The sequence below is a fragment of the Chelonia mydas genome, chromosome 5 (genome assembly GCF_015237465.2).
Source record: "Chelonia mydas isolate rCheMyd1 chromosome 5, rCheMyd1.pri.v2, whole genome shotgun sequence".
NCBI classification, from domain to species: domain Eukaryota; kingdom Metazoa; phylum Chordata; order Testudines; family Cheloniidae; genus Chelonia; species Chelonia mydas.
This window is the reverse complement of record NC_051245.2, coordinates 67,077,524-67,090,318: the sequence shown is the minus strand read 5'-3', so window position 1 is coordinate 67,090,318 and position 12,795 is coordinate 67,077,524. Positions and strand designations below refer to the sequence as shown.

The 12,795-nt window shown below is 39.1% G+C and overlaps 1 protein-coding gene across 9 annotated transcripts in view; it reads left to right on the top strand.

Annotated features, from left to right (window-relative positions):
* Positions 1–12,795, top strand: part of FBXL17 (F-box and leucine rich repeat protein 17) — a 475,047-nt gene that overhangs the window by 16,804 nt on the left and 445,448 nt on the right. For all 9 annotated transcript variants that reach the window (XM_007059572.4, XM_037903338.2, XM_037903339.2 and 6 more), the window contains exon 4: positions 6,418–6,549. In XM_007059572.4, the coding sequence (XP_007059634.2) occupies positions 6,418–6,549 (132 nt within the window). The remainder of the gene's footprint in view (positions 1–6,417; positions 6,550–12,795) is intronic.

The following is a 12,795-nucleotide window of genomic DNA, read 5'->3' as shown; positions in this document are numbered from 1 at the left end:
GCATGTCTAATTTTTAAACACAGTTACTATGTGGGACAGAGTCTATGTAACTGGGCAGATTGATGCTGGAGTCTTAAGCAAAGAAAGTCATCTTGAATTTTTGGCTTTACTGGGTTTTTGGTGTACCCTTCAATTAAAGCTCTTCCTGGACCACTGTTGTGCCTTGACTCCTAAATCTCAATGTCTCTGTTGCTCAAAAGAGCCTCTAGGAGCAGCACTGAAGTGAGGTGTGTGCTGACTTTGAGGAGGGAGTTAGGCGTCAGTAAACTAGTACATAATGTATTGTCAGTCAACTGAGTATCATAATGATTTAATTGTACATTCAGTGCTTGCCCATTTTTAAAAGTTGAGCGTATGGAACTACCTGTTCTCAGTTTTGTAGCATAATGTTGTTTTGATGGGAGCAATTAACTACAAAAACAAGTGAGAGAAAACAATCCTCCTTACACAGTGACTGTGTAATTGAACCACTTGTTGGCATTTAATAGGTTAACATGGAGGCTGTGGGGAAAAATGAAATTTTTTGGATTGTTCCAGAATTGTAATATCTACCTGAGTTTTTTGCATTTTTCATTATGAGCTGTACATCAGGCACTGTGACTATTGAATCACCTTCAGTTCAGGCACGCATATATCTTGCTGCACATCTATGAACTGTAAATTAGGATAAAAGCTGAGAGTATAATCTTATTTCAAAGGGTACTGTAAGTATTCAGCCTTCCTATTACAGTTGTTATGTGGCAACCCAGTTCAGTTCAGGCTGACCACTGGCACAACTTCTTACATAAAGAAAAGAGGTGAAATGTTTTTATAAGCCAAGGTTTTTAAAAAGTGTCTAGTGATTTTTTGGATGTTCTACCCCCCCCCCCCCCCCTTTTTTTTTTTTTTTGCTTGTCCATGTGACAGAGTGGCCTGTTTTTAGAAATATGGAGCACTTAGCCAATGAAAATAAGGCCCCTTTAAGGTTCCTCAGGTTAGGCAATCAAAAGTGGTGAAGTTAAAATAGCTAGTTACTTTTGAAAATTTCAGGGATATGGTAGTAGCTGTCCATGCTCAAATGCCTATTCATGATTTGAAGAATGTAGCCCATGAACCATTTTTAGTAGTGGTTCATTTTCTTACTATAGACAGGACTTTAGTGATCTGGCAACTAGAAGTTCAACTTGTTAAAACAAATACACTAGGAAGTTTTGTTGCAAAATGGAGACGCTTAACAGAATTGATGTATCTGTCTCTGAGAGAACTTTTCCTCAGTCTGTCTGTTTTTCCCAATGCAGACAGTGCAGCAGATACCTCTGATTTTGCCTTTGGCCACAGACATTTCCCATAAATGGATTTCCTTTACAAAAGGTCACTTTTGTACAAAGATGTGCATTAAAATACTGGTTATTCTTGCACCCCAGAGAATTTCCATTTCTTGACTACTTCCATTAAAGATCAGGTAATAATGTACCGCCAAATAGCTACACTTTTTCTTCAGTACAATGGAGCCCTCATCACTACCACATTCCATCCTGCACCTGCAACTGGGAGTGATTATGAATTACAGACTTCACAAAATATGTATCCTGAAGTGGTCTTAGTCATCCATTCATTATGCTTTAATTTTCTCAGACTGAGTGCAGTCTGAGTTTTTCAGGAATGACAGCCTTCTGCATAGACATTGTGATCTGGGCAAGGTTTCATGAGAATCTCTGCCGAGAATCTTATTTTATTTATCCACCAAAATGGGTCACCCATGAACTAATGAAATACTGAAGCTGGTAGTAAGCTAAGTTCAGGTTCTGATGTGGGCAGCTTATCTCAGAACCAGAGGGAATGGTTATCACAACAAATGGACTTTTTGACTGTGGACTTTGATTCCTCGGACAGGTTAGTTCAGGATCAGTGGTCTCCACAGGAATGTCACAGATGTATCAATTGTCTAGATCACTGAGCAACCTGATTAACTTATTGGGCAATAATTTCAGTAAAAGGTTACCCCATGCTATCATTAGTGAAAACATCATAGCCAGGTCTGTGTGAACAGGCAAGGAAAACAGTCACCTTCCCTATATGAGGAAATTGAATTCTATGTTTGTTAGATTTCAGAGTAGCGGCCGTGTTAGTCTGTATTTGCAAAAAGAAAAGGAGTACTTGTGGCATCTTAGAGACTAACAAATTTATTTGAGCATAAGCTTTCGTGAGCTACATCCGATGAAGTGAGCTGTAGCTCACGAAAGCTTATGTTTGTTAGAGAAACTCTTCCCTCCATTTGGGAACTTTCATAAGAAAGGTCTTTTTTTCATAGCAGACAAAAAGTGACCTGTTGAAATGGCACCTGCACAACACTGACTTTTTTGTCTCTCTCTCTGTTGGTAGAGATTTGGCTATCTAGCTGCAGACTTTTTTGCCAGGCAAAATTACAAAAGACCTTAGCTCTAGATGCTCTTTCCTAGCCCTTCCCCAATTTTACCCTTGGTCTTTCATTAAGTACATGGCAGTACAGTGTATTGGCACCTCTCTTAAGCTGCCAGGTTGTGCCCCAGAATCTAAGCTTTAATTTTGAGTGTAACCAATGCAGCAATATTGATCTGTGTTTGCAGAGACCTGAAACAGTAGTTCTTATTATTTTAGAGCTATCTTGTTCCCCTCAGTGAGATATCCTGATGATTTTAATATCAACATCGTTACCTATATCAATTCTAATCAAAGGATGTAAAAAGGGAGATGAAAGTTCACATTATGGAACAATGGTGGAAATCTCCTTTGCAAACAGATTGGAGAAGATCTGGAAGACAGGGCAATTGAATTCAGATTTTTGTCAGAACAGTGTGTGTTGTGGGATCTATCTTTACTCTCCTTAACTCCAGCACAATGGTGCCCATGTTACTGGTATTGGTGGAGCTTGCCAAGTGCTGCATCGTCTCCTATCCCATTGCATGGTAGGAGGGGGGTTGGGGCTGCCCTGTTCCCTGGCTGGAGGAGTTGGGGGGCCTCTGGCTTGTGATCTGTAGTTGATACTTCCAAGCTCCGGCACCCAGGAAAAGATGGATAGAACATTTCCCAGAGTGACTTCAGGCATAGTTACAAGTCTGTGGTCATGGGTGGGTTTGGGGGACAATGCTGCAGGTTACATTCCGATTTAGATGACTCCTGATTGGATTCTTAAGGATTATAACTGTAGAGCAGGGGTGGCCAATCTGTGGCTCCGGAGCTGCATGCGGCTCTTCAGAGCTTAATATGTGGCTCCTGCATAGTCGCTCACTCTGAGGCTGGAGCAACAGATGCTAACTTTCCAATGTGCTGTGGGGTGCTCACTGCTCAACCCGCTGCTCTGCCCTAGGTCCTGCCATCACTCCGCCCCTTCCCCCGAGCCTGCTATGCCCTCACTTTTCCTCCTTCCCAACAAGAGCCTCCTGTGCACTGCAAAACAGCTGATTGCGGCAGGCGGGAGGCGTGGGGAGGGATGGGGAGGCGCTGATTGGCGGGGCTGCTGGTGGACTGGAGGTGCTGGGGGCTGGAGGGAGATAGCAGATGAGGGGCTGCTGACCTATTACTATGGCTCTTTGGTAATGTTCACTGGTAAATTCTGGCTCCTTCTCAGGCTCAGGTTGGCCACCCTTGCCATAGAGATACTGCTTATGGCAACCATCATAGAGAGGCAGCCTAGAATCTGTCTTTTACATCCCAGGCAGCATTCCCACTTGTGGATATCACCAGTCTACTGTACTGGACCAATCCTTTGGATTCCCTGTGCTCTCAAGCCACCTGAGTCTGTGTAGTATCCAGACACTTCTGCAGTTCTGGTTTCTCTGGCGCACTTTCAGGTTGCAGACTCCCTGTCTGGTACCTCTGCTTGGATCATGTAGTCCAACTGCCTTCAGCTCTGAGACTAGTGCTGAAATCCCCCATGCCTCCATGGCATGCATCCGATGAAGTGAGCTGTAGCTCAGGAAAGCTTATGCTCAAATAAATTTGTTAGTCTCTGAGGTGCCACAAGTACTCCTTTTCTTCATGCCTCCCCAGTAGCTAATGCATGCTCTCCCCTGAGCTCCATCCTTGTGCGCATTCTGAATGATCGTTTAACTGTTTGAGGACTGCATGATAGATGAAGGTGTGATGATTTGGGAAATGTGTATATTTACAATTTATGAGTTCAGATTGCTGTTATGGAATTTGTTGTATTACAGGGGGCCTTTTTCTGCTTATGGAATCCACCATTTGCTGATAGGGGCTATAGCCCCTATCTATCAGACCAGGACAATGGAGAATTGTTAACCATAATGACTGTGCTCTGACCAAACAATAGATATGCTAACAAGGTTTCTTTAGTGCGGAAACTAGTTTGACCAAAAAAAGAAAAGGAGTACTTGTGGCACCTTAGAGACTAACAAATTTATTAGCGCATAAGCTTTCGTGAGCTACAGCTCACTTCATCAGATGCACCAAGTTTGACCAAGTTTCCCTGAAGGGGGATGATGAGCAAAGAGAGTGGGAAATCACCAGGAGCAGCACAAAGAAACAACCTGGTGTTGGTGGGGGAATATATAAACTTGAGAGACTTTCAGAGACATTCAAGAAGCTATTGGCAGGAGAGAGGAAGAGATGGGCATATTTTCCCTGGTAGCAGAAGAGGTCTGGCTTAACTGCAGGACAGCCAAGGTCAAAGAAAGCTAACTGACCTAGAAAGCTTCGTGTTTCTGAAGCGAAGCCATGAGTTGCTGGAGAAAGACCATGGATGCCCCAGAGGACTCTTTCCCCAAGCCCAAAGAACTTTCCAGAGTGGGGAGGAACCTGAGGCTGGGACATGCATAAATATATGTATGTGTTGTTTTGTGTAGCTCCATGTATTTCTCATGCTACCTAAGTAAAGCTACTGATAGTCTTAGCTCCAGAAGCTGTGGCTTTAAGTAAAATATTGGGAGACTTATAATATTTCCAGAGTTGGCTACAGGTGTTAACGTTCCTAATTACAACCTAGTTTTTTAAATATATACACTGGTTGAATGCGGCTATTGACTTAACTGAATTGAAGGACAGCAAGCCAGATCTTTTACAATGTTTCTCACATTTTAAAAAAATTAACAGATTTTATTTTAAAATCCCCACATTTTTTTTTTTTTGTCCACAGCTCAAAGTGCTACAAGTTTGGGGAAGATGTACTTTATTGTGTGTATGAAATAAAGAAGTTGAATCCTTATTAAAGGGGAAAAACTGATCTCGGCCTTAATAGCGGCACTACTGCATATCTATAAAATATATAGACACATTGTAGGTGCAGTCCTGAATGGCACTGAACAACTTCTTTCCTTCCATATCTCAGGAGCTTCTAAAACAAATGAACAAGAGTTTTGTTCAGATTATTCCACGTGTCTTCTTAGAAAACAAACGAATCAGTGTGAGCGTTTTTTGGCTTGTCATGCAGGAAATACAAGTGCATTATCTGGGTTATTTAATACTGTTTGGCTTGTTTTCATCAATGAGGGAAACTACAATTAAAAGAAAAAAGGGTATAAGACAATACTCTAAAATAATTTGTATAGTTTTCTTCAACTTACCTGATTACTCTGAAAATCAGTTTAGGATCAAATATATTTATTTACTTACATCAAGTGTAAATATGGTCAGTATGGCTATTGCTTCTCAATTTTCTTTCCAAGTGTCTGCATGATAGTATATTGAACCAAATTTCCTGGTCAGTCAATGAAGGGGGCTCTGGAAAAACTGCTTGTTACCTCTGAACTTTTTGAGGTCGTCTTGGCTTTCAGAAAGTTGTTTTTATTTGCCATTGGTTGCTAGGTCTGCAGTTAGTTGCTCTTTTTCCCAACTGCTGCCTATAAACCCCCAATTTTTTTTTTTCAGTGGTTACTTTGGTACCTAGCTTTTAAAATTACTTGTCAATTGATTAAATTATCTCTAATGTGTCAGTCTGGAGATTCATTATATTACAAATTTTTGGCTATTATGCCTGAGTTTTTCAAGGCTTGGCTGCCATTTGGAACTAAGGTTTGAGTATCTAACTTGCAAAATGAAAGAGAGAGTTAGTTGATTCTGACTGCTTTTATTCTTATTAGGTATGCCCCTCAAAATTTAAGGAGAATTAGAATTAATGAACATATATTTTAAACTGGTATTTACAACGCAATTATATATTAAAACAAATGTGTTGGAACTGGTGTGGGGCACAATCCTCCTGAGCTGCTCAAAATTGTCCTGTCAGAAATCTGATTTTCCTAGGCAATGTTGTAAACTTCTTCCAGGTTCTTCAATTTCATCATACTATAGGAACACAACAATCACACTAGTATTATTCACAAACAAGAAAAAGTATCTTCCAGATGAGCATATGCTTCAAAAACATGCTACAGATAAGTTCATATTCTTGTATGTTTGCTGTTTTTCTTTAAGTATTAACATTAATTTACTTACTTGCAGCTGGGCTCAAAGTGCAGAGAACTGAAAGACATTCATTTTGGCCAGTGTTACAAGATCTCCGATGAAGGAATGATCATTATAGCTAAAGGATGTCTGAAGTTGCAAAGAATATACATGCAGGAAAACAAATTAGTAAGTACATGTTGAAATATATGAAGTTTTAAAAATGCTCATGCTGTCCTTTGTTGTTCTGTTTCCAACTTTTCAGTATCAATATTTTCTCTAGATTTTAGTTCTTAATGCTATTTCTAAATACTTTTTTTGAAGTTGCTAAAACAACTTCTCCCCAGTTTGAGATTTTCAGTTCTCTATAGATAACACAGCTGTTGACTGACAAACTGAATGTCAAAACTCTTTTGGTATGTACTGATTAATCCTCTTGGAGGACAGCATATCTAATACCGCTCCAGGTAAGTGTATGTTTTTGCACTTGTTGCATGATCTACCCTACAGACTTTTTTTTTTTTTTTTTTTAAACTGCTTCAGTCTAGAAATAGATTTCTTATAAAATATGTTCAGGCGTCAGATAGATAGATAAGAACAGGTCAAGTCCATGCACAATCTTATGCAATAATTACACTCTTACCAATACATTGTTTAATAGGAAGTCAGTGCCACTTTCTCTGAACTTTCAGATGTGTAGTTTTTATAATGCCTGATCAGAAATGCTTGCAAGTACAACAATTTAGTAGTCTAATCTGGAAATGTGAAACCATTTCTCAATCAGGTTCCGGTAGAGCAATGTTCTTTAGATGATAAAAGGAAGCTATAACTGCAAGTAATTTATTAAAGAGTAATACAGCGTCTTTTGTGACCTAGATATTGGAGGCCATTTCTGAAGTGACAAGTTGTTACCATCAAAGCCAGCAACTGCTGAAAGCAATAGTTTAGAACAAGTGAGTGTCATGTATGTAGGTGAGCTGCATACTATGTGTGTGTTTGTTTAAATGGTTCTTAGCCAGTAGATCTTTAATCTCAATTAGATAGTTTGACAGTACAGATACTAAAGCAGAATGGCTGTCTGTGTGTGGTATCTAATGAAAAATGAGCTACACTCTGTGGTGAATGATAGACACGAAAGAATACTTTGTATTTGCAGAGAAGTATGGGGCGCAGCAAAAATTAATGTGATCGCCAAATGTAGCCCAGAACAACATGGAAAGGTCACTTCTTCATGGTGTAAAAATGGCATTTTTCAGTACAAGAGAGACTAAAATGATGGTATAATAATATTGGCTCAAAGTGCCTGAAAATATTAAAACAAAACCAAGATTTATAGTACTATAAGTTTCCAAAGATCAGGAGAAATAATACACACTACAGAATACGTTGGCGAAGAATTTTTTTTTTTCTTTTGAAAAGGCTGTTTTTTGCTTAGTTAAATTTAACTGTACTCCAAGGAAAGGCAGAAAAACAATCTCTGCCAGATGTGAAGATCCACGATTTGTGCATAATAGCATATGTAGATTTCAATAAATAATAACTGCAGTTGTGCATACCAGGTTATTTTATGTATTTGTGGCTGTTAAAGAGTGGAACTAGCTGCTATTCGCATAATCACTATAAATATATGGTTATGCAGTTTCTTGTGTAATTTGACCCTCTGTGTACCTGTTTTATTTTAATTATGGCATCTGTCTTTTACCCACTGTATTTTCATATTTCTCACCTGAAGTCATAGTCCTTGATTTGTGACATCCTAACTATTTGCATTAGGGAATTTTCATAACTAGGATTTTGCTACACAACAATTCAACTTATTTCTGAAATTTATTTTTTATTGGGGTCATTGTAGAATACTCATTTCTGAACTAATTTCTGAAATTATAGCCCCCTATTGGGGACACTGTAGTCAGAAATGAGTATTCTGCAATGACCCTAATATAAAGTTATATTTTCAGAAATGAGTTGAATTGCTGTGTAGCAAAATTCTTGTTATGAAAATACAGAAGGTAGAAAAACTTTTTTTTTTTTAAACATTTCCTGTAAATAGTATGCTGGTTTAAGTTGTAATTTGAAGTTTTGTCTTTATCTTCACTTATAATGTATTATCACTAAAGCTGAGCAGAAAATGGGATGAAAAGTGAAATTATTTTTTCTGAGATTTCAAATCTCAACTATTTATAGGTTTTGTTTTGTTTTTTTTTTAAACTGTAATTTTAAATTTCCAAATGAAATATTGTTTTGAACTGGAAACTCAAAAGCTTTCATTTTAGGAAATGTCAAAACACTCTGTTTTGACAACTTCAAAACTTTTTTCAGCATTTTTTAGAGCTGAGAAATTTGTCCAAACTGACCTGTTCCTGGAGAAAGTTTCAGTTTGAATTGTATTTTGCAGTGAATTAAAAAAATTTCAGCTCTAACTATCACAAAAAGAAACTGAATTTGTCACAAAGTATTCCTTCTCTAGAATCTTGAAACTAGAAATGAATTGTGAGACTGAGAGAACTAGATGACACAGAATATTTAGTTAATGGAAATACTGTAATATTCAGTGATGATACTTATTGGTAGCAAAAAGAAAAGGAGTACTTGTGGCACCTTAGAGACTAATCAATTTATTTGAGCATAAGCTTTCGTGAGCTACAGCTCACTTCATCGGATGCAAGTGAGCTGTAGCTCACGAAAGCTTATGCTCAAATAAATTGGTTAGTCTCTAAGGTGCCACAAGTACTCCTTTTCTTTTTGCGAATACAGACTAACACGGCTGTTACTCTGAAACCTGTCATTGGTAGCAAAGCTTTCAAAAAGCTGCTAGGTTACTTAAAAACCCCAAGCCCTACGTTTTCCAGCCCCCTAATGCAAAAACCTCATCTGCTATGGGTCAGGACAGTAGGTTGTGAGTTTTAAACTGTGTCACAGTTGTATGGTAATAATTTACAGTTTAGAAATCTGAAGGAAAAGGTTCAGAATCATTTGATGCCATGGGGTTGTCTGAAAACAGAGTGATAGTAAGTGTCAAATATGTGCTGATTTATGGTTTGCTTTAAGCAAGTCATAATTTTGTAGACTTCGCTTTATAAAACACCATATATTGCTGGTTGTGCTTAGTTTATTGCTCCTTTGAAATTATGTTCGCTGTGCAGATTATTCTAGCATCTTGTCAGATTTCATTTAAACTGAGATACATGAAACAGATTTATCCATGGACTACTTCCTTCAAATCACACATTCTCTAGCAAAATAATTTTAAAAAATGCCTGACGTTGTAATTTGTATACATATATTCTTTTTTTTTCTTTGTAATTGTTTTATGGACTAATAACATCCTATAGAAAAGCTGTTTTTATTCTAAACGTTCTGTTGTGGCTTCAGTCTATAAGATTGCAGAGCAACTCCCTCCTCTCTCTAAGGAGTTGAAAATATGTACATTTCACTGACTATTTCTTCTAATACGAAACTGTAGTAGTGCAGCATAGAGTGCTCCCTGGTGGCTGAGATTGCATGTGGACTCATCTCAGAGTTTGTTATATTAAAAAATGAACAAACAAAACTAGGAAGCTTCACGTTTACAGTGAAAACAAACTCATCAGTAAAAATTCAGCTTTTCTATCAAATGCATAAACAGTATAATTAGGTCCCTGTTTAATCTGTGATTCTGATTCTGTGGGATCTACTCCTTCTTTCAGAATTGTACTCCAGAATCAGAGGTGTCATTTTAAAACCCAAAAATTAGCCTTTTCATTTGCTAAAATAACTAACAGTTGAGAATGTAGATGCAGTGTTACTGTGCTTAGTCAGAGGGCTGAGTTTCTTCTCCGCTCCAGAGCTCAGCTTGATGCAGGGAAAGTGGGGGGAACATCAAGGAGCTGGTTGCAGCTCCCTGATCCTCTGCAATCCAGCCCTGACATAAATTGGAGCTGTTCTTACTTATGCCAGTGGCATAAAATCCCTTGCTGGCCTTAAACTAGTGGTGGATAGGCATAGTGGAGCTCCACTCCACTCTAAACACCCCTTTCTCATGACATGCTGTACCTCAAAATAACAACCTGTACCCCCATATTCACCACTTGTATATGGTTATGATATATATTTGTACTAAGTATGCCTTGTAAAAGTCCTAATCTGTTGACAATTAGTGTCCTGTTGAAATGCATGTATCATCATGGTATATGAAGTTATGAGATTCTGCTATAAGTCTGTGACTGAAACATGTGAGTCTCGGAAATACCCACAGATCAGCTCCTTAGAAATAACAAAGGAACTGTGAACACAAGACTTACATGTCAAGCCTCATGTACACAAAAGATGTAAGCAAGAATGTGCATTTCATATGAAGGACTGAATGCAGGGCTGTCTAACCCTATGACACAACAAGGATTTTTTTCTAACACCTGCAGGAGAGTATAAAATAAGGGACAGTGACATCATCAGGCCACATCTCCTCCACCACATATACTGAAGGCAACAAGATCATTTAGAAGACAGATACATCATTGAACTGGGGGGAGTGGTCATAACTGGAAAACTTTCTAGTTAGCACAGACTGTTGTAGGCTTTCATGTAAGAAAAATCTTATTGCTTCAAATTTGATTTAGTTTGATAAAGTTTAGGAATTAAGCTGCAATTTTATCTTTAATTCTGTATTTAACCAATTCTGATCTTCTATGCCTATATAACTTAAAATCTATCTTTCTGTAGTTAATAAACTTATTTTAATGCTTTATCTAAGCAAGTGTGCTTTTGAATGAAGTTTGAGGAATCTACTCATGTTACAAAGGTTGGTGCATGTTCATACCCCGTGAAGGAATCACAAACTAATTAATGAGCTTATTCTGTTTGGGGGATCTTGAACAGTGTAAGACACACAGTGTAGGACTAAGGGTGACTCCTGAATATCCCATCTGTAATTCAAGAATGGCTGGGCATAGCACTCTGGTATTTGTCTGGGAGTGACTTGCATGCTAGAGACTAGGGTGAGTGGCCATAGTGGCAGCTCAAATGGCAAAGCAGGGCATAGCACACCGGACTGGTGAGTTAAGGGGATGGCACAATGCAACAGTCCAGATTCCACCCTGGGATATGTCACATAGATCTCGTATCACAGAGCTGTGGCCAGGGGGAGGCTGGCACAGGAGCCGCTGTGCTGCCTCCACTAGCTTTAGGCGAGCAGCTAATTTCTGTACACAGGGAATTCTTTGCTGGCCACCTCTAGTCAGAATCCTATGGCCACTTTGCATCACCTTAGTAGTGCATGGTAGTTGTAGTGGACCAGTGAAGCTACCTCAGACCTGCAGGCAGCCTGAAAAAACACCTGAAAGTGGCAAATTGCCCTGTTTTTCTCACTGGATTGCGTCTGAAACCCAGTGATTATAGTATAAAATGTCAGCATTGTTAATGGTTTCATTGCAGATCACTTTAAACTGGCATTTCTCAAACTATGGGTCGGATCTTGCAAGGGAGGTGTGGGAGCATGTGAAGGGAGGTGCGAGCTGTGTGGTTTTTAAGAGCTTTGTCAGCCTCAAGTGGCTGGGACTTGTGCAGAAAGGCTGTGCACACCTGGTGGTGGGTATAAAGGAGGCAGCTGGAGCCCCACGACTGGGCTCAATCTTTCCTTTGCCCACCCCATCCCTCACCTGGAGGTGGCTGGGTGGCATCAGCAGTGCAGAAGTAAGTGCTAGGTCTGCTGTGAAAAATATTTACAGATATCACTTAGCCACTCTTACTTCTGTGCTGCTGCTGGTGCATGCTGCCTTCAGACCTAGGCGCCTGGCCAGCAGCCGCTCCTCTCTGCTCTGCCTTCAGAGCTGGGTGGTGGTATATGTACTTGGGGAGGGGAAGAATAAACAACAACTGACACAAAGAAGGGGACCTGATCAGATAAGATTGAGAACCACCGCTTTAAACAGCTAGGTAATGTGCTGATTGCATGATCTCCATACAAATCCCAGCTGCTTCTGACCCAGCAGCCAAAACCTCTATTGCTCGCAACAGCTTTTGTAATGTAGTTGTAAGTTGCCAGTTCAAAAATCGGAAGCATATCAAACAAAAATGTCTTAAAATTATATTTGATATCAAAGTAAGACCAGACGTTCTGTAATTTCTTCATTATTCATTTTCATATGTAAACATGTCCTTTCTTTTTTTTATTAAAAGTAAGTCTTAAAATCTTCCCTTTGCAGCACTGTTGCGGTGTAGTTTAGGTTTCAGAGTTGTATTAAGTCAGTGTTTGGTTGTAAACTTTTGAAAGAACAACCATAACATTTTGTTCAAAGATACGAATATTTCAGAGTTATGAATATGACCTCCATTCATGAGGTGTTCGTAACTCAGAGGTTCTGCTGCATTAAGTGAAAGTTACAAACAATAGACAGAGAAAGAAGATGGGAGAAGTTACACTGTCAGTTGGTTACTTTGTGTACATGTCTTATTACATGT